The sequence below is a fragment of the Stegodyphus dumicola genome, chromosome 1, assembly GCF_044657685.1.
Source record: "Stegodyphus dumicola isolate Sdum_Otavi_A_Nest chromosome 1, ASM4465768v1".
Lineage (NCBI taxonomy): Eukaryota > Metazoa > Arthropoda > Arachnida > Araneae > Eresidae > Stegodyphus > Stegodyphus dumicola.
In genome coordinates, this window is record NC_140768.1 from 57,085,823 (window position 1) to 57,105,759 (window position 19,937).

General features: G+C 32.0%; 1 protein-coding gene across 1 annotated transcript in view; it reads right to left on the reverse strand.

Moving 5' to 3' along the window:
• Positions 1-19,937, reverse strand: part of LOC118181944 (phosphatidylinositol transfer protein alpha isoform-like) — an 80,609-nt gene that overhangs the window by 54,836 nt on the left and 5,836 nt on the right. The window contains exons 2-4 of the mRNA XM_085815028.1: positions 16,120-16,150; positions 15,075-15,238; positions 5,676-5,767 (exon numbers count right to left, since the gene is read on the reverse strand). Coding sequence (XP_085671154.1) covers positions 5,676-5,767; positions 15,075-15,238; positions 16,120-16,150 — 287 coding nt within the window. The remainder of the gene's footprint in view (positions 1-5,675; positions 5,768-15,074; positions 15,239-16,119; positions 16,151-19,937) is intronic.

Genomic DNA, 19,937 nt, shown 5'->3' on the forward strand with positions numbered 1-19,937 from the left:
ATGACTTGATTGTTTATTTAATTGATTGCCCCAAAGCATATAAGAGAGTAAGGATGTCTTCCTGGAGGAATTTTTAAGGGAAAATTATCTGTATTTATGGAAGGAAGACTAAGATAGCCAAACATTTAGATTGCTCACTGGAATTTGAACCCTAATTGATCAATCCTTACTTAGGAAAAGTCAGTTATTGCTAATCCAAAGATTTAATTGCTTTTGCAGTTATGCTGTAATTCTAAAAGCCATTATGTTATAACTGCAATTATAGCTGCATTAAGTAAAGTTTAACCATAAAATAAGTACAATGAATCAGAACTTTGTTCAGTCAATAAGAGATAGCTTAAATTTTAAAGAGAAATTAAATGCTTTGCCAAAGGACAACATTTTACGAAACTGCTATGTGTGAGGGAAAGTGAAAATTTAATTAAGATCTTATATTTTGTGCACTTACAGCACTTCTTGAAAGCTGCTTCTAGATTATTTAAATTCATCTTCTTTTTATCAATTTTAGAAGCATGATCAGGTTTACAAATTTTATTTTCAAATGATAATATTTTATATCATAAATAAGAATAATGTTCCTCCTTCAAGGTATAATAAACTGCAGGTACTAACAAATTTAATTGTAATTGCACTGTAATTCTACTCAATGTACATATACAGTATAACTGTGGCTATAATTTTATCATAGTTGTAATTGTCATTTTAAATTGTCCACTTAAATTACATCATAACTGGATCAACTGCATGTATCATTTTTAATTAAATTGCATTCACATCGAATGAATTGTAGTTGGCAGATTTATAATTACAATTACATTGTAACTGAAAGATTTCAAATCATAATAACAATGTAACTGCTATAACTGCAACTGCAATTATAATAAAATTGTAATTACAAGTAGTTGCCATTACAATGTAATTGAATTACTTATATATGAATTACATCGTAATTGCAATTATTAATCAGTTGCGCTGTTATAAGAATTATGCTCAATTCTGGTTATCATCAGTGTTTTCATAAAACTGATAGGAATTGGTCAATACCCATGCACTAAAATCTTTTCTCTGCTAATAAGGACTTGACCAACACTTTTGCTGCCACACTGAAGAAATTTTCTTAATGATAAGAGTTTTGTATTGCAAAAGCTAGGTTTTTGTTATACCGCCCTATACATAGAGCTGCCCAGCCAATATAGAGAGAGGCCCTTTCTGATTGAGTGCCATTCCAATGGGCCTGTGTTTGAATCCCAGAAAAGCCACATATGTTTGTTAAGTGTACAATGTCTGTGCAGCACAGAGGCACTTATAAAACACAGTGAGCTGAAAATCAGGTTGGTGAGTCCCCCAATTTTATGTATGGGAATTGGAGTGGGAGACCATCAGACTGCCCCTGGGATGTTCTCCTGCAAAACTGCACAAGCTGTACACGGAACTACACTTGTCTAACCAATGGTGAAATTATGGTGCCTTGCCTTCTTATACTTTTACCTGTGGCACTCATACTTTAAATAAGGGAATTTAGTGAAGTAGAATTACAATAATTCATGAACAGCAATCTGTATTCAAATTTGGATGTAAGCAAATAAAATTCTGATTTTCAGAAATTTCAGCATGGTAAATTTAAAGGTATTTTTTCCCAAAATAAATATACAGATAAACTTTTTAAACTACACTATATTCACAACATATTTTGATTAAAGAAGCTATTTTATTATAAAAGTTATTTAACATTTTCTGCATAATTTTCCTTTTATAGTAATCATGGATCATGAATCAGCAAATTTTTTAAATCATTAGTTTGGAATGTACGTTTTTCTTTGATACTAAATGTGAGTTTATATGTGTTTAGAATGCATTTATCCACACTTTTTCAGACATTGAATTACAAATTAAACCTAGCTTAGAGTTGGTTTGTTTACATTCTGAACATACTTTTCATATTTGTTGCGTGAAATAGGAAGAGACTTTTGAAAATGGTCCTTACAGTGATTTATCTGGCAATAAAAATTTTGTCTCTACTTTTATAAGCGCCCTAAGATCACCAAATGTGGCAATATGTGTTCTGTGCTAGGTTTTGGTGCGATTGCATGTTGTATGGCAACCCTTTTGACGTTGAATACTTCTTTGGTGGATTCGTTTAATTGCTCGTTGGTTTGTGTCATGCATGTTTTGAAATGGCCTATGTTGCAATGAGACATGTGGTTGCAAGAGGGTTTGGGAGATTAATTTTAGTGGCTGTGCATGATAGAAGTAAGGAAATGCTGATGAAGTGTATTAAAGAGTGGATTGAGTATTGTACAACTATTTTTTTCGAATGGCTGGAAATCTTACAAGGATTTAGGAAAAGAAGGTTTTGAACATTTATTTGTGAGCCATAGTATGAATTTTCTGTATAGTGTGTCTGGCTGTCATGTAAATACGATAGTGATTATGTAGCGGCATGAAATTGGTATTTCTGTTGTTTGAAAAAGCATTGATTTATGTTAAGTGCATTTTATTTTATTCTTGTTCTTATTTTGTAGAATGCTATGTTCATTGTTTTTTTAGTATGAATTTCTGTAGTAATTGGTTTTTTTTTTTTTTTTTTCTTTAACTGTTTGAAATTTATTTTAGTTTATTTTGTTGATTAGTGCGTAGTGCCTAGATTGTGCAATTCATAGATTTTTTTAAAGTTGAAACAGAATGCTGTGTACATGGTATTCTTTGAAATTTATTGTTGTTATGTTAATTTATTAAAGCGAGGTGTGCGTAGTTGTAGATTCTTTCGCTGCCTAAGATTGTGCAATTCGTAGATGGTTTTTAAAGTTGAAACAGAATGCTGTGTACATGGTATTCTTAGAAATTGACTGTTGTGTTAATTTATTAAAGCGAGGTGTGCGTAGTTACGTAGATTCTTTCGCTGCCTACATTGTGCAAGTCATATATTTTTTAAGTTGAAACAGAATGCTGTGTACAGGTATTCTTTGAATTTTATTGTTATGTTAATTTATTAAAGCGACATATGTGTAGTTCGTAGATTCTTTCACTGCCTAGATTGTGCAATTCGTAGATGTTAAGTTAAAATATATCACTGTGTACATGGATTCTTGTTGAATATTTTTGGTTAGAAACTTAACGTTTTTGCTATCTAAATTTTTTGTTTTTGTTTCAGATTTTTAGCTTAAATTGTGTGTTCAAAACATGGTTTTTGCATATGCGAAAACCACGTTTTTGGAGACATTTTAGGCTTAAAGTTCGAAATGTAGACAAAAAATTCAGATAGTAATATGGCACCGTGAAGTTTCTTGCCAAAAACGTTTGGTGAGAAATTTGGCGACTTGAGGGTGCATATAAGAGTAGTTCCAAAATTTTAAATATTTTGGATAAATGGGATAAAAAAGCAGAAATTGTCTTTTAATAAACCCAAAGTTTCAATTCTAGTGCATATTGTACGCTACTAATAATGGTGTTAATCCAAAAATGTACATGTGCAGGCCATTATTGTGGATTTAGCATAGGGAGGGATTCCATTCAAGAAAAACAGTAATGCAGAATATTTACATACAGCATATTTAGTTATTTTCTTTCATTTAAGAGCACAAAAATTATTTTAAAACTAATTTTGCAGTTGGATTTTTTTTTTTTTTACATATTTTTATGCATTTTTATAAAAGAATTCTTCATTTCCTCAAAAAAACTCTGCAATTTATCTTTTTTCTTCCACCAATATTTTCCTCTTGAACCCTTATTTCTTTGTGTATAAATATATTTAAAAGTACTGTTACAGCGAAATTGTGGTATCTTTTTTAATAGTGTACCATGAAATGCTTAAAAGAGATGCACCTCTGCCAGAAAAATAAGATTATAGGGGCAAGTCTATTTAACATTGAATAAATAAATGGCTATGTTGCTAAATTGGCGAGATATCACCAAGCTGATGATGGTTTGGGTAACTAATTTTTATCGTCAAATTTGACAAGAAATTGACAAAAGTTGCCAGCCTTGGTCCCCATTTGGTGGACATTTTAGTCCAATCTCTGTATAATACCGTAATTTCCCTTAAACTGGTACTGTAACTAAACTGTAATTGATCCTTATGTGCAATTGTAACCGTATCTGGTCCTTATATGTAACTTTAACTATAATTTTGAGAAATGGAAGGTACTAGAGTTTCTCAGCGGGTGGGATCGAACTACATAAGACCATGGAGAGCATTAGTTCTCAGCTGTTTAGTTCAGAGTTGACTTCAGAGTATTGAATCATTTCCATAAGAGCTTCACCTTTTAGGTGAACTTTGCATTATGCTGTGTTTAATATTCTTAATTACTTTAGGTATAACTACTGGCTGTGTTCTGCATTACTGAGAACAGCTGTATGGGTATTTTTGTGGAAAGTTCCAAAATTGTAAAATGTTTCTTTTGGTAAAATAATTTTTACCAAGCTATCAAAGGTCTTGTGTGCATTTAATATATTATGAATCTATACGCACAAAACAATACAAGAATAAATCTTGATCAAATAATTCTTAAAGCATGATTTTGTTAGTTACTTGCATACAAACATTCCAGATGTAATGCAAAAATTAGAAAGTGAGACATGTAAACAGATCTTACAAAGGTAGGATATATAATTTGCAAAATCTCTTAATCCTCATGAACTTAGTCACAAGATGCGCAGATCACAGAAATTTTACTGCACTGCCAAATCTACTGACAAAGGAGTGAATCTCATATTTTAAGTTTCTCAAAACCATCCATTTACGATCACTGCACTTCATATGTATAAAGATCGATTCCTTTACTTAAGTGATTCTTTGAAATGCATAGAATGATTGAACTATTTCAAAAATATATTAAATTTTCATATCCAAAAGAAATGTTTCAGATTTTCTTCCATAGAAGTTATATAAAAACTTGAAGGTTGTTTAAAAACTTATTAATTCATAATGAAATCAACAATAAATCCTTAACTACTGATTACATATTCAGTTTTGCTCACGAAAATTATTTCATAATTAATTTAAATCATACTGTGTTGTGTAGTTGTACTATATCTCTCTTGTCTGATAGTAACATCACAAGTCCACGAATTCTATCTTTGCGAGAATTGCAGAACTGCATTTGTTGTTACTGTGGGCATCTTACAAGTAACATTATGACTTCCATTGAATTCTGAGAAAGAATTCATAGGCTATACAGATCAACGGATCTCTGACTTCTCTTCCCCTATCATCTAGGCACTTGAGAGGACTTTGGCTAGCTGTGTATTTTAAGTACTCCATGCTCTAGAACACAATATACTTACAAATATCCAAGCAACTGAATTTTGGGTCAAACGATACAGCAGACAGCAACATTAACCACTATACTGATCATGGTTAATAAGGCAATTTAAAAAAATCATGTTTATGGAAAAAAGTACATGATACCTAATTTCCAATGTTAGTTTTGTCCAGAATTACATTGAGAACGTGTTCAGTGCTCAAAACTAGCATTACAATAAAATCTTCATAGTAGGCTATTGTAATTAACATAGTATTAAAATCTAATAAAACAAACCAACAGATATTTTAATCACAGTATTACTTAAGCTTTCAATACTGAAGCATAAAACTCATTTTAAACAACTTAATGCAGCAATTTAGAATAAAATTAGAAAACAAATATTACAAGCATCTCATGAAAACCAAGAATTACCTGTTTTACAATATGGATATGCATTCCATGCTTCTTCATGAATTTCCAGTGATCCTTTAGGTGCCAGAAGTCGAATGAAAGCAGGGACTTTACTGAAAGAAATAAAAAATCAACAATTAAAGATAGATACAACAGGAAGAAAAAATTTCGTACTTTCTTTCCATGGTTTATTTTTCTCACAGCTTTTTATAGCATATGATTTATAAATTTCTGATTTATGTACCATAGCAATGTTGGTAAAATAGTGAAAAATTATTAATATTTTACTATTAATACTTATTATTAATATACCAATAATAGACAACACAGAAAACTATGTATTTCATTCTAGGAAATATGTAAGGAAAAGCAAAAAATTAAACTCCTCTCCTCATACTTTTATTCAAATACATAAAAAACAGAAAACTATTTACATAAAAACATAGTCGTTTCATCACATAAAAAATGTGAAAATATTATTTTCATAAAAGCTTTCAGTTAACAACTACTTTGATAATTAAAGTTCAACTGAAAACTTCAAGACTCCATTTTCACATCAATCTCAGAATGGGAAAATCAACATTAACGATAATTTAGTTTTAAAAAAAAATGAACATTAAAGCTATTTTTTTAATTGTAGACATCTATTAAAGAATAATTACTATATAAGAAGTACATCTCAGAAATAGTGATCCTCTATTTACATAAAAATACTGACATTCATTCAAAATACCTCTACTGAAAATTACAAGGAGACCTTCCCCTCCCAAAATATTATTTCAATAATTCAATATCATTTTCCTCTTTAGAGATAGCTTGAATATTTACACTAGGGATTTTATACTTTAATGTATGTAACTAAATAATTACTTATATTCAAAAAAAATATTCCTGCATTTATGTTACTTACCATATTTGAAAAACGTAACATGTAGCATTTTGAAATGTTAGTCATTTAATATATAACATATAGCTAATGGAAGTTAGAAAAATGGTTCAAAATGGAGGAAAAGAAGGCACATAAAGTTCAATCAAATATACATGTACATAATAATGACAATAAGATAAATTCTCCCAGACAGCAATGCAAAAAGATTTTGAATATAATAAATAATAAACTTTACAGAGACTACCAAAACCCATTCGATAAACATTAAAAAAAAAAAAAAAAAAAAAAAAAAGAAACATTTTTTAAAAATCTGAAAGAGTTCAGATTTCAACAGTCATCCAAAAGAGCCTGTTAAGGTCTACCAGTCTGCGATTGCACTTATTCCTGACAACCTCCCCCCCCAGCTTCATAATTAAGTATAATTTTCTTCATACTTGCACCATACACAATTCAACAGTAAAATCACAAAAATTCTGAAAACAACATAGCAGCATATTTTGGGAATTCCTGATGTAGTGTTAAGTGTTGACATAAATTTTTATATTTTTTCAGTCTTTTCTCAGTTCATCATAAAAAAAAAGCAAATTTTTTTTTTTTTTTTTTAAGCACTACTATATCAAAGTACCAAAAATTTTTAACAAATTATGTGAGTCTAAATCCGGTTATATTTGTAACTTTATTGTTTATAAGGGAAAAGAAACAGACTTAAAGGAAACTTCAGGATTATATGGGAAAGGAGTTATTATGCCTATACTTGAAGAACTTTATGGTCAAGCATTTATATATTGATAATTTTTTTCATGTATCCATCATCGGCAGATGAACTCTTTAGATTTGAAGCAAATACTTGAAGGACTGTAGTGAGGAGAATTCTAAAACTTTTCTGCCACCCAAAATAAAAATTGGTGGGATACTTGTTTTGCAGAAGAAAAAAACGAAACTTAACCACTTTCAAAGATAGACAGGAAGTGCTTTGTTCAATTGAAAGTTCTAGGAAAGTCCAATAGTGATGCTTCATTTGTTCACAATACTGCAAAAATCCTCCAAAAAGACTATTCAGCTGTTATGAATGCAAGCACTGTAACAGAGGACAGTGTGTAGATACCTGCTTTTTAAATTATCACACTAAAAATTAATTTTAAACAAAATGTTTAATTGTCAGATATATAATGTTAAAGGTCAGTAAAAGGTAAATAAATAACGAAAAAAAATGTGCAAAATAAAAATATTTAAACAAAAAACTCAAGTATATGAAGTATCTACATAAAAAAATAATATTGCATATACCACATAGACACTCTACATAAAATTATTAACAAAGCAGTCATCTTTTCATAATTTAAGTTCAGGCAGCAAAGCACCTTTCAGCCCCAAAGAGATACAAATGAAACAGCAGGCCCCAGTGGTATGTACGCTTTTGCACATTTCATCATGAAAGAGCTAAGTAACAGTTTCATTACAATATAATTAAAATACCTGTAAATAATATTGAGGCAACTTGCCTACTACAACTCAACGCTGCCAGTCTGGTAACCCATAGCAACAAAAGACATAATAATATTTATTCTATTCTATTGTTATGATTATTAACAATCTATCTCAATTATTGTACTACCTTAATAAAAACTGTATTACCACAATTGGTGACCCGTATTTATTACTGTGACGACTTGCCTACTTCTCCGGAGGATGTAAGCGTGCTGAAATGCGTCTCCCCAAAGCATCGCACACATGTTCGATGGGATTTAAATCTGGGAAGTACTCAACAATCAACTCAACGCTGCCAGTCTGGTAACCCATAGCAACAAAAGACAAAATAATATTTATTCTACTCTATTGTTATGATTATTAACGATCTGTCTCAATTATTGTACTACCTTAATAAAAATAGTATTACCACAAATATGATATGTTTCCTACCAGAAAAGCTGAATAGGAAAAAAGGTATTTTCTGATTATCTGCATTCCAACCAAAAGGCAATTTCCAAGAATATACAATTATTTGTTTCACAGATTGTAGTAAGTTAAATGGAAAGGTTGGCCTTCCATTTCTTATTTATGAAGATAGCAAGGAGAATGTACACTGATGTGCAAAACTTAAGCAACAGCAGGGTTTTTTGCCATAACTCCACAAGAAATCAACTGAGAGACATGAAATGCAGAAATGAAGGAGAGTATTATGTACATAAAGGATGACGAAAGCATCGGAGCTGAAAAAGGAATACAAGGTTGTTCAGTAAGTTCGCGGACCAGAAATGAAGAAACCAATTTTTATTTGTAAAAATGACTTTATTTTTCAACGTATTTTCCATCAATTTCAATACACTTATTCCAACAGTCTTCTAATTTATGGATCCCTTGACTGTAGTGGTTTTTCGGCAGCTCTGCAAAATATTCCTCCAAGACAGCTATTACCTCTTCGTTTGAAGAAAATCGTTTTCTACGGAGATATTGTTTGAGGTGTGGGAAGAGCCAGAAGTCAGAGGGAGCTAAATCTGGCGAATAGGCTGGATGTTGCAACAATTTATACTTTAATTCAGTTATTTTAACAATGGTTTTTTGAACTGTGTGCGCCGGTGCATTTTCTTGGTGGAAAATGATTTTTTTCTTCTGTAATCCGGGTCGTCTTCTTTCACGAATTTTTTCGTCTATTTGATTCAAAAAATTACAATAATAATCCAAATGAATTGTTTTGCCAGTTTGAAGGTAATCTATAAACAAAATTCCTTTCACATCCCAAAAAACTGTTGCTAACACCTTCTTGGCTGATTTTTGCACACGAACTTGCTTCGGCGCCGAAGAGCCGGGTTCACACCACTCCTTAGCCTCCTGTTTTGATTCAGGATCATGATGGTAGACCCAAGTCTTATCCATTGTGATAAATCGATGGATAAAGTCGCTTTTATTCTTAAAACGCTCCAAATGTTGCAGGCAAAGTCGCATCCGAATGTGTTTTTGCTCCATCATTAGAGAATGCGGCACCCATTTTGCACAGAGTTTTTTGAAACCCAATTTAACACTCAAAATATTCCTCACTGTGCCCAATGAAATGCCTAAAGCCTCTGTTGAATCTCTTTCAGTCAATCGATGGTCTTCCAATACCATATCTTGTATTTTTCCGATGATTTCTGGTGTTAATGCAGTTTTTGGACGTCCCTCTCGCGGATCGTCTTCAAGGCTGGTATGACCACTTTTGAATAAACTAGCCCACTTGCAAACCATTGTTTTTGAAGGAGCAGATTCACCCAACACATTCACCATTTCGGTATGAATTTCCATTGCCTTTAAACCTTTCTTTACAAAGAATTTGATAACTGCACGTTGCTCAATTTTATCCATACCTGAAAAAAGGCACAACACGTTAGATATAAAGGGCGGTTAAACAATGAATAAATTAACAGATTGAAATGAAACTTTTGACGCGTTCCTAAGAAAGAACACATATGAAAATGGCGTCGAAGTTTTAGGTCTAATATTGATGAATAGATGGCGCTCCGCGAACTTATTGAACAACCTGGTACAATGCATAAGGTATGGAATCGAACAAAAAAGAGCTTTACTGAACGCATAGTATTGTGACTCATGATTGTCTATCCAAGAGGAAGAAATACAAGCAGATGTTCCTTAATATGGGATATGCCCTCCCCTCACTGCAATGGTTGCTTCACACCGTCTCCGCATACTCAGAACCAGCTGGTGCAGCATTTCTTGCGGTAGGAGTGCCCATTCCTCAATCAGCATCTGTTTGAGTTGTTGGGTGTTCTCCAGAGGATGTAAGTGTGCTGCAATGCATCTCCCCAAAGCATCGCACACATGTTCGATGGGATTTAAATCTGGGGAGTACGCTGGCCAATCCATTTGAGTGTTATCTTCACTTTCCAGTAGCTCCTCAACAGCAAGATTTCGATGTGGCCGTGCATTGTCATCCATAAAAATTAAGTCTGGGCCAATGGCACCTCGGAACAGACGCACATGGGGAAGAAGTACCTCCTCACAATAGCGATCCACGGTTACAGACCCTCTGTCGAAAACGTGGAGCTCAGTTGGCCCGTTCAACATAATGCCTCCTCAGACAAGAACTCCAGGACCACCGTTACAGTATCTTTCCTTGATGTTACTCAGATAAAACCGGCTCCCGACCTCTCTCCAAATCAAAACGCATTGAGGATCGCTTCTGGTACTGAACCGACTCTCATCCGTAAAGAGGACATGACTCCATTGATCAGTCATCCAGTTTTTGTGCTCTCTGCACCACTGTAAACGGTGGCGTCGGTGGCCAACTTTCAACGGGAGGCAGCGTTCAGGATGGCGGGCGAATAGGCCCTCTTTGCGAAGCCGTCTGGCCACAGTAAACTGCGACACTAATCGCCCCGTTACTGTAGAGAGTTGCTAAGCAATGGAGCTTGCTGACTGCTATCGGCCTCTTTTCGCCTGCAGGACGATATATAGGTTATTGCCACCACCAACCTTTCTAACAGCTGTACCTGTGGTTTGAAATGCTTTCCAAGCATGCAAAACGACACTTTTGTTGATTTCGAACTCTGCAGCTACACTGGTGACAATACACCCCTCTTCCAGCTTTCCGATCATTTTTCCAGGTGATTTCTTCTAGCCATATTTCATGAACTGACTCACTGGCACTTGCAACAAATATGTTGAATTGAGTCTCCGTCCTTCCTTTTATTCTACTATTGATCTGCGCGCGCCGACATCACGCGTTTTGTATACGCTCACGTCGCCTCTGACATTTCGTTCCTGATATTTGCATACGCATGACGTTTCTACTGACTTACATGTTCATTGTACTGATCTCCAGACCTCTTTTTCTGCAATTTCATGGCTATCTGCTAAATTTTTACATTGTTGCTTAAGTTTTGCACACCAGTTTACTTGTTTAATATAGAATACCAGACGTGTATATTCTGTTTTTCAAGCCGTACTTCTGAGCTTAAATCTTGCTGTTAAATGGATACAAAATATAGTCATAAGAATGGTACATTTAAATTCTTATTTGCACGGATTCACTTTCTTCTCTCTCTCTTCTACGTGATACACTACTTACTGAAAAACTGAAGATGGAAATTCATTCTCTATTACATGTGATTAGACATACTGCAGATATTCATTTTACTTACGCTCAAGGCCACAATTATATTCTCGGTAATGAGAGGGCTGACCATTTGGCTAAGCAGGCGACTTATTGTGATTTTGATTTAATGCTGATTGCACTGAAGTCTTATTGGAAGTATGTGGCTTGGAAGAAAACTATAGTTGATTGGAATGCTGAATATCTTGCTCCTTCGAAGCAGAGCTGTGGAGTCGGAGTCATGGAGTAGGAATCGGAGTCGGGTAGATTTTTGGGTAAAAGAAGTCGGAGTTGGAGTCGCTAAAAAACACTTCGACTCTGACTCCAGTTTTTGTTGAACAGTTTGAATTTGAAATGAAGTGAATTGAAAAAAAATTAATGACAAACTGAGTTAATATTTTTATTTATGGACTATATACATTAATAAATAGTTATTTTCTATTTTATTGGCATATTAGTAAATAAATATAAGGGAGAAGGATGGACATGATATTTGCCATTATTGATTAAACTGATTCATTTAGTTACTAATCTCATTGGTGAACTGAGGTAAGCAGCAAGAACTCCCAAAATTGATGCCATTCTTAGGAAGCGAGCAATGCAATGGAGAAGTACATATCTGATGATATAGTGGTTGCTAGGATTAAGAACTTTTTCAGAAGATGTAAATAACCCTAATATTTCACTAACAGAAAGACTGTGGAATGATCTTGCAGAACTGAAAACCCTTCTTTCAACACTGTATATAGCCACAAAAAAGCTACAATCTGATGAATTAACAAGAGACGAGAATGTTAGAAGATGTAGATAACCCTAATGTTTCACTAACAGAAAGACTGTGGAATGATCTTGCAGAATTGGAAATTCCTCTTTCTACACCATATATAGCCACAAAAACGCTACAATCTGAAGATTAACAAGAGGCAACACTGGAAGAATGTGATGTTTGTTCTTTCTGAAATGGAGGGTTTATTGCAGAAGGAATCATTTCTTCAATGAAGAAAAGAGAAACTAGTTTGCTAGACAATATGATCAGGCTGGGTTCAATATATGTAGATTAAAAACACCGAATTTTGTTGGATGACAAACAAATTAAAAAGGCAAAGAAAGCCATCTATGAACTTTCATTAAGAATAAAATTATTTTACAGAACAACTGGAGGATTCAAATTAGGACAGTCAAACTGCAGATATTGCAACTGTGTCTCTATCATCCTCTTTCACTGATGAATTAGATTTTCAGAAATATTTGGACAATATTGAAAAGGCTAAGGCAAAGCAAATGAAAATAAATAACCAAGAGCCTTTAGATATAAAAATGAAAAAATACAAACGAGATTTATACACAGCCTCTGAAGAAATAGATAAATATGATTGCTCTTTTAGAACTGACAAAAATCTATCCTGAAAAGTTAAAGGAAGTAGCCCTAATAGTAACAGCTCTTCTTCCTACTCAAGTCAGTGTAGAAAGACTCTTCTCAGTTCTGAAGTTTGTCAAATCGAATCTATGGTCCTCTAACAAGGAAGATCTTGCTGAAGTTTTACTGTTTCTTAGAAATTACTAATGCCAGTTTTTCCATTCCATAATAAATGCTAATTAATATAAAAAAATTGCTATGCATCAATTTTTTTGTAATTACTTCTTTTATTATTAAAAAAATAAGATGTACGCATGTGTATATGTTTACATATATATGAAGGAGTCGGAGTCATTAAAATTCCCGGAGTCGGTCATTTTCCCTACCGAGTCCACAGCTCTGCTTCGAAGGCCCAATGAGCAAAGAGATTTTTTCCCTAATGTTTTTCAATGACTTAAATGTAAGCATTTTCAACCGAATTATAAACTTGCTCAGATTTTGAAAAGTCATGGAAATTTTGGAATTTACTTATTCTGTTTCAATATTATTACTAAAGGGCTCTTTGCTTGCAATGATGCTGTGGAAGATGTGGAATATATTTTATTGCATTGTAGGTTACATGCAAGTGCCAAAAATGCATTTGTGAGTTTAGGGCAGCTTTCTTTTAGCTGGCCTCCTGTTTTCTATGATCTTATTAGGAGCTCTGAAGCTTTGCAGTCTTGCACAACTTTATTTTTTGTTTGAATTTTTAGTATTATTATTTATATGATTGGATTTTTATATTTTATGTGTCATTATATTGTGTATTGTCCATGTATGATAACATTATGTAGTGATGTACTGTATGTTAATGTATCATTTTTGCTTTGTATCAGTATTATTTTTAAGTATCAATTTTATTTTTATTATTGTTGTATTAAGTTGGTTTATTTCCTTTCATAGAAGTATTAACACAGTTTAATTATTCATGGTATATTTTAGTATTTTTATTATAATAATATTTGTCTTTTATATTTTTCTCTGCTCTCGCCAGACCTAGATTTTATGTTTTTATTGTTGAACTGTATCTCCTTGTACTATGAGTTATTTACTTACATCTGTAAGCTTCATGGAATACTTCAAGGAACACAAGGAGTTTTGTACATGTTATCTTAATTTTAAAAAAGAAAATGTTTAAATGTTGCTTAAAAAAGGTAAAAAAATATTGAGGCAAAGCAGTATGTTGTCTGAAGTTATGTGGCAACCCACGACAATAGCAAATCACATGGCACAATTTGACATGGCACCTAGATATGCATGCATCATGTCTGTTTTGGCTAGTGCAATGCCAAAGTTGTACAATATCAAGTTTATGCAGTTCTTCTTCTTCTTCTTCTTTTTTTTTTTTTTTTTTTTTTTTTTTTTTTTTTTTTTTAAAAAGCAAAGATAAATTACTGTGTAAACAGGGTGAACAATAGTGCAAAAACAGACACACATGTATGTGTGCAGCATATGTCTGTTTGGCTAGTGTGGAGTGCTGAAGTTCTATGACACCAAGCTTGTGCAAACCTCTGACTTTACAGCTTTGTACATGGGAAGAACAAAAGTATACAAAAGAAGGACTTCTGGAAAAAGATATTTTTTATAACTGATGTTTCTCAACCTTTTTAATTTTACTGTTTGACTGCTCTTGCATGGAATTCTTAGGATAATGCCGTTTTGAAAATGGCTGTTGCTTTTCATGCATTAGCTTAGCAAAATATTAGTCAGCAGTGCATTCACGAGTGCAGTACCGATCCTAGACCACCCGTTGTCCACATGTAAATTCAAATTGGCTACCATTTATTACAGAAAAATACTATGTTTGATAATCATTTCGTCACCCTTAAATTTGACCACCCACAGGATCATCTTGCCCCCCAGTAGAATCGGGCCTGTACAAGTGCTCTCCAATGCTGCCAACAAGATCATGATATTTGAGCAAGATGACGGATAATCACTGAAAAAACTTTAAATCAGAATAATTATTTAAACTGTAATAAAGTAACAAATATTTATATGCTATTTATACATACTACAATATATATAAATTATAAAATGCAATTATACCTAGCTAAATGATAGATCTTATAAGTGTACTGGCCCTTGTTAAACCTTCCCCCTAAAAGTGGAACATTTTCAAATGGTTCATTTTTGAGCACCTCTATACCTTCTCCACCACCAGTTTCATTTTTGCTGGCTTCTGCAACTGAGTACAACTGGCCGACTTGATACTAATAAGGGATAAAAAAATTAGCATAATAAACTCTGAAATCAAAAACATTAAATATTTTTGAAATTATAAATTATACAATTGATAATGAGTATAATTCATACTTCTTAATTCAATCAGTTACTTGCGCATAAGAGTTCCATGACACGAAAAGATACAAAATAAAGTAAGGAGGAGAGTGAAATCATGACTCAGGCAACAGTACATAAATTTAATGCAGCGATTACCAATAACGTGCACAAGTTAATCACCAAAGATACTTCAGCTAGCCTTTATGGAGATATATAATGGTTAATAGTATACTTAAAACAAATATTTAATTACCATTTTGTGGAGGGAAAAAAAAGAAAAATTCTTAAGAAATTTTTAGCAACAATTTTTATGAGGCAAAAATATTTTTTATGAGAAATAACTGAAAATGACACCTTTTATTTATCTGTATATTTTAGATGCTGTGTGAAATTAGCATAACAGGAAATTATAATTTACAATCAAAACAGATATTTTTAAACAATCTTTTCTAGATATTTTACATTGCAAACAAGTTTTTACAATATACTGTAATAAAAATCCAAACTTATAATGATATGCCTGATACATTGATTACAATAATTGATTACATTCAATAACTATATAATTTTACATCAACCTAAAGCATAAAATATTGAGTATTAGATCACAGAAATGTAATATTAATTTTAGTCTTTCTTAAACTCTAATATAATAATGATTTAATATGATGAATGTTCTTAAGATATATGTTAAACAGAAAGGAAAGAGATTAATTCACAAAAAATTTTAACAATATTTAAACTGAACTTCAAAAAAAAATTTTTTTTTTTAATTGTTATACATATAAAGTAAAAATAAAAAGTAACTTACTTCTTCAACAGTGATTGGTAAAATAACACGGCTGAAACAAAAAGCACATATGAAGTAACAGAACAAATCTAAAAATGTTTTTAAAGTAAAACATAACATACTAATATTATTTCTTTAAATAATTAGCAAGTCATATACCAACAATATTTTATAACATTAGCTAAAAGTAACAGACACCCAAACATTCATGAAATTTTTACTTATTCCCATGCTTCTGAGTATTTTCTTAAGAGTTTATCAACTGACTGAAATCAGGAAATCCCGCAGTGTTACATTTCGAGATTACAACAAATTTCAGAGTGCAAATCTGGTTGATTTTTTCAATTTGTCACATAATACTATAAAAATATATCTGTTTCCAGTACACACAAATCAAATAATGAATGTCATGCATATGAAAGAAATGAGATTACCTTGAAAATTAAAAAAATCTCAATCCATTTCACTCCATTTTTAGTTTTATACTCAGGTTAAATTTTCAGCTGTTAAACACCCTTCTAAATTCCAGACCACTAGTTTTTTTTTTTTTGTTTGTTTGTTTTTATTATTATTATTTTATTTTATTTTTTTAGAATTCCTCCTCCCCTAAGTCTAAGACTGGAAAATATAACATTCGAGAAAAAACAGGTATGCCAGAAAAGTGACTTTTCTCTTGACTAACCGAGATTTCTCTATGTAACTTTCCAGCACCACCTTTCTGTAATCACACCATGGTCAACGACAATATATGGTCAATGATTATATATGGTTAATGATTATGGGTAATCCCGCATGGTCAATGATTGACGTTACACTGGCATTCATCATGACTCCAATTTCAACCTTTAAGTGGTTGGGGGAGGGCAGGGGTTAGCATTTTTCTATCTGACCTAAACAATAAGCAAAGTTCCAAGACATATTTATTTAAAGTACAACGTCACTCATTGGCGTTCTTCTTTTGGCATAGAAATGGACAAGGGAGAAAGAATCAGATTTCAAAGAGTCCAAATTCAGTTAACATAGTAAACTGAGGTCATTTTTTAATACGAAACAATTTATTAACTTTTCATGTTTATTATTATTAATCTTGTTAAAATTACTATTTTCATAAATAATAATGTTTCCATTTTATTCTTTTCCAAAAACAGTGCATCTGTCAATCAGCCAATGGATATTGGAAAATATACTGAAATGCACTAAAATGCAGATATAAAGTACCGTTTTAAAAACTGATGCTGAAATAAGCCTATTCAAAAATTTTAGAAATATTCTGTTATAAATTCTGATGCATGAGGCATTAGAAGTTCCTGAAAAGTCATGTCTGCAGGTATTTTTAAAACTGTTAGGCATGCCAACAACCAAATTTCATGATAATCAGAGCCATGAATCTAAAAGTTTTTAGGCATTACAAAAAAAGGCAAAATTGTTTTATTAATGGAATATCAAAAGAAATGCTGAATGAAGATGATACAACTGAAGTCCTACATATTGATAAAAATGCATCATTCAATTAATAAATCGGCAAAATGTTGGCAGTATGGTTCTAAATCCAGAAAATATCATCATTTCAGTTTTGAGTTGCATTTTAATTTCACGCAGTGATGAGTTTCACTGCGTGAAACTTTCTTTACACAAACTATCTTTCTTACAAAAATATTAATAAAAAATGTTTTATATAATTTTTACATATTAATCTTACTAGAATTAAGCTCACAATCTAAAATTCAGAAATTTTTTATATCTGGAATCGCTGAATTCCTGATTATTTTAGATCTCAGACTTTCTACTATATTTCAATACCAAAATTAAGCCATCCTCCATAATTCTGCATTCTACAGTAGTTTTCAAAATGAATCATTAAAAATTCTACAAATAATTTAATGGCATTTTCCACTTTTCAAGTATTAAATGCAGCTGGGATAGAAACAATTCTGTTGTGCACCACACAAGTTTTCTACATCAAAAATGCAAGATTATTTGACTGAATATATTTCTGTTTTTAACACCCCCTTACCAAAATCAAAACTGACAGCTTTCTAGAACACTAGCAAATCCAAGTCAAGGCTAATAAATTTGGGGGATATTTGCAAAATTTTGAACATTCAAAGAAATATTCTGATATAGAATAATGCATTAAGGCCTGGGGTTGTCTAAAATATTCTGAGATATCTTGTCACTTTAGATTTATTCTAACAGTTGTGGCCACAGCATCCTCACTTGGTAAGAATTTATTTATTTTAATTAACCAGTCATCTTATTATTTTTGAAGTTCTATACTTCCCCGTATATGTCAACATTTACCAGAATACAATCATGTAACAAAGTCATTTATGTTGAAAGTTAAATAATTTTTAATAACATTTATACAGTCAAAAGTCGTTAATCCGGACTCATCGGGACTTCAGCGATTCCGGATTATCGATTTTTCCGAATTATAGATCATCAGTTTAAATCTGGTAAGATGGCATGCAGAAATTATAAAATTAAAAAATGAAACTGTAATTTATGAAATAAAGAACAGTTATGATCTAAAGGGTATCAAAATTTACAAAAAAAAAAAAAAAAAGCTTAATATTTACTTGTTTAACTTTATTAAACATTTCTTTCAACGTAAGTTGTTTAAGTTGCTTCGTTTTTTATGTGATAATACTTTCTCTTTAATTCTATAAACAGACATAATTTCAGTTCATCTTTACATTATGGTAACTTGGCGTTTTTTTGGCGAAAATTTGGCGACCAACTCTCCTACAGCAACCCTCTATTTTCTTTTCCCGCCGCCATTTTGTCTTCACGAAGTAAAGATATGTTTCTTTTCTTTTTATCTACTGAACACTTCTTCCAACAATCTACTAGCCGAATTACACTTATGCTAGAAATTTTATCTAACAAAACTGCTTAATCATGACAAATATTCACTGCACAATTGGGAAAAAGTGCACAATACCATACTCCTTACGCGTTTTTCAAAATAACACATACACATAAACCATGTACACGCCGACTTATTTTTACTTAAAAAAACATCCCAGAATTGCACAAAAATGGCATTGCGCACACTCTTCACTATATCCATGTACACTGCTTTTTTCTCATAAATTAGAAAAATTTCACGAAAATACATGACAATTTTCTCAGTCTTTAAACCCGGTAAAAAGAACATATATGAAATTACCTGATCGCGAAAAAGTATTTACCCTTTCCAAATATGAACATTTCCACATATAAAATAAATAAAATATCCAAAAACTTTTACCTCTAAATCATCTATTACATTATACACGTCACCAACGAATTCATACTGCAAGCATTACAAATACTTAGTATCAAATATTTAAATTATTTCCGTGCACATTTACTTCAACTTAAACGTATACCAAATTCCTATAAACATAAAATTCACAAAATAACTATCATTTAATTAAAATATAATTAAATTCAAAAACACTACTTAAAATATAAATGAGCACATACATTAAATTAATACATACATAAATACCCATTTCGAATTCACTTTAGTTACGGCCATGGGATCCAAAAATTCACGAACACTGTTTCACACAACACAGAATAAAGCCAAATACAAAATTTCCAGATTTTTTCCCGATTTTCCCCCTTTTCCGATTAAAGAACCGTAATTCGTCCATTAATATCACATGACATATCCCATGATCTCTCATTTCCCTCACACAAAATAATGCGTAATTGGAACTGAGTACTGCTCACATTATTACCAAAGTCCCAGGTAGTAACCTTTATCGCCTCCAAAATGTCGCCAAACTACCAGTTACCATATTGTAAAGATCAACCATAATTTCTTGTTCAGTTACAAAGTTCAGCTG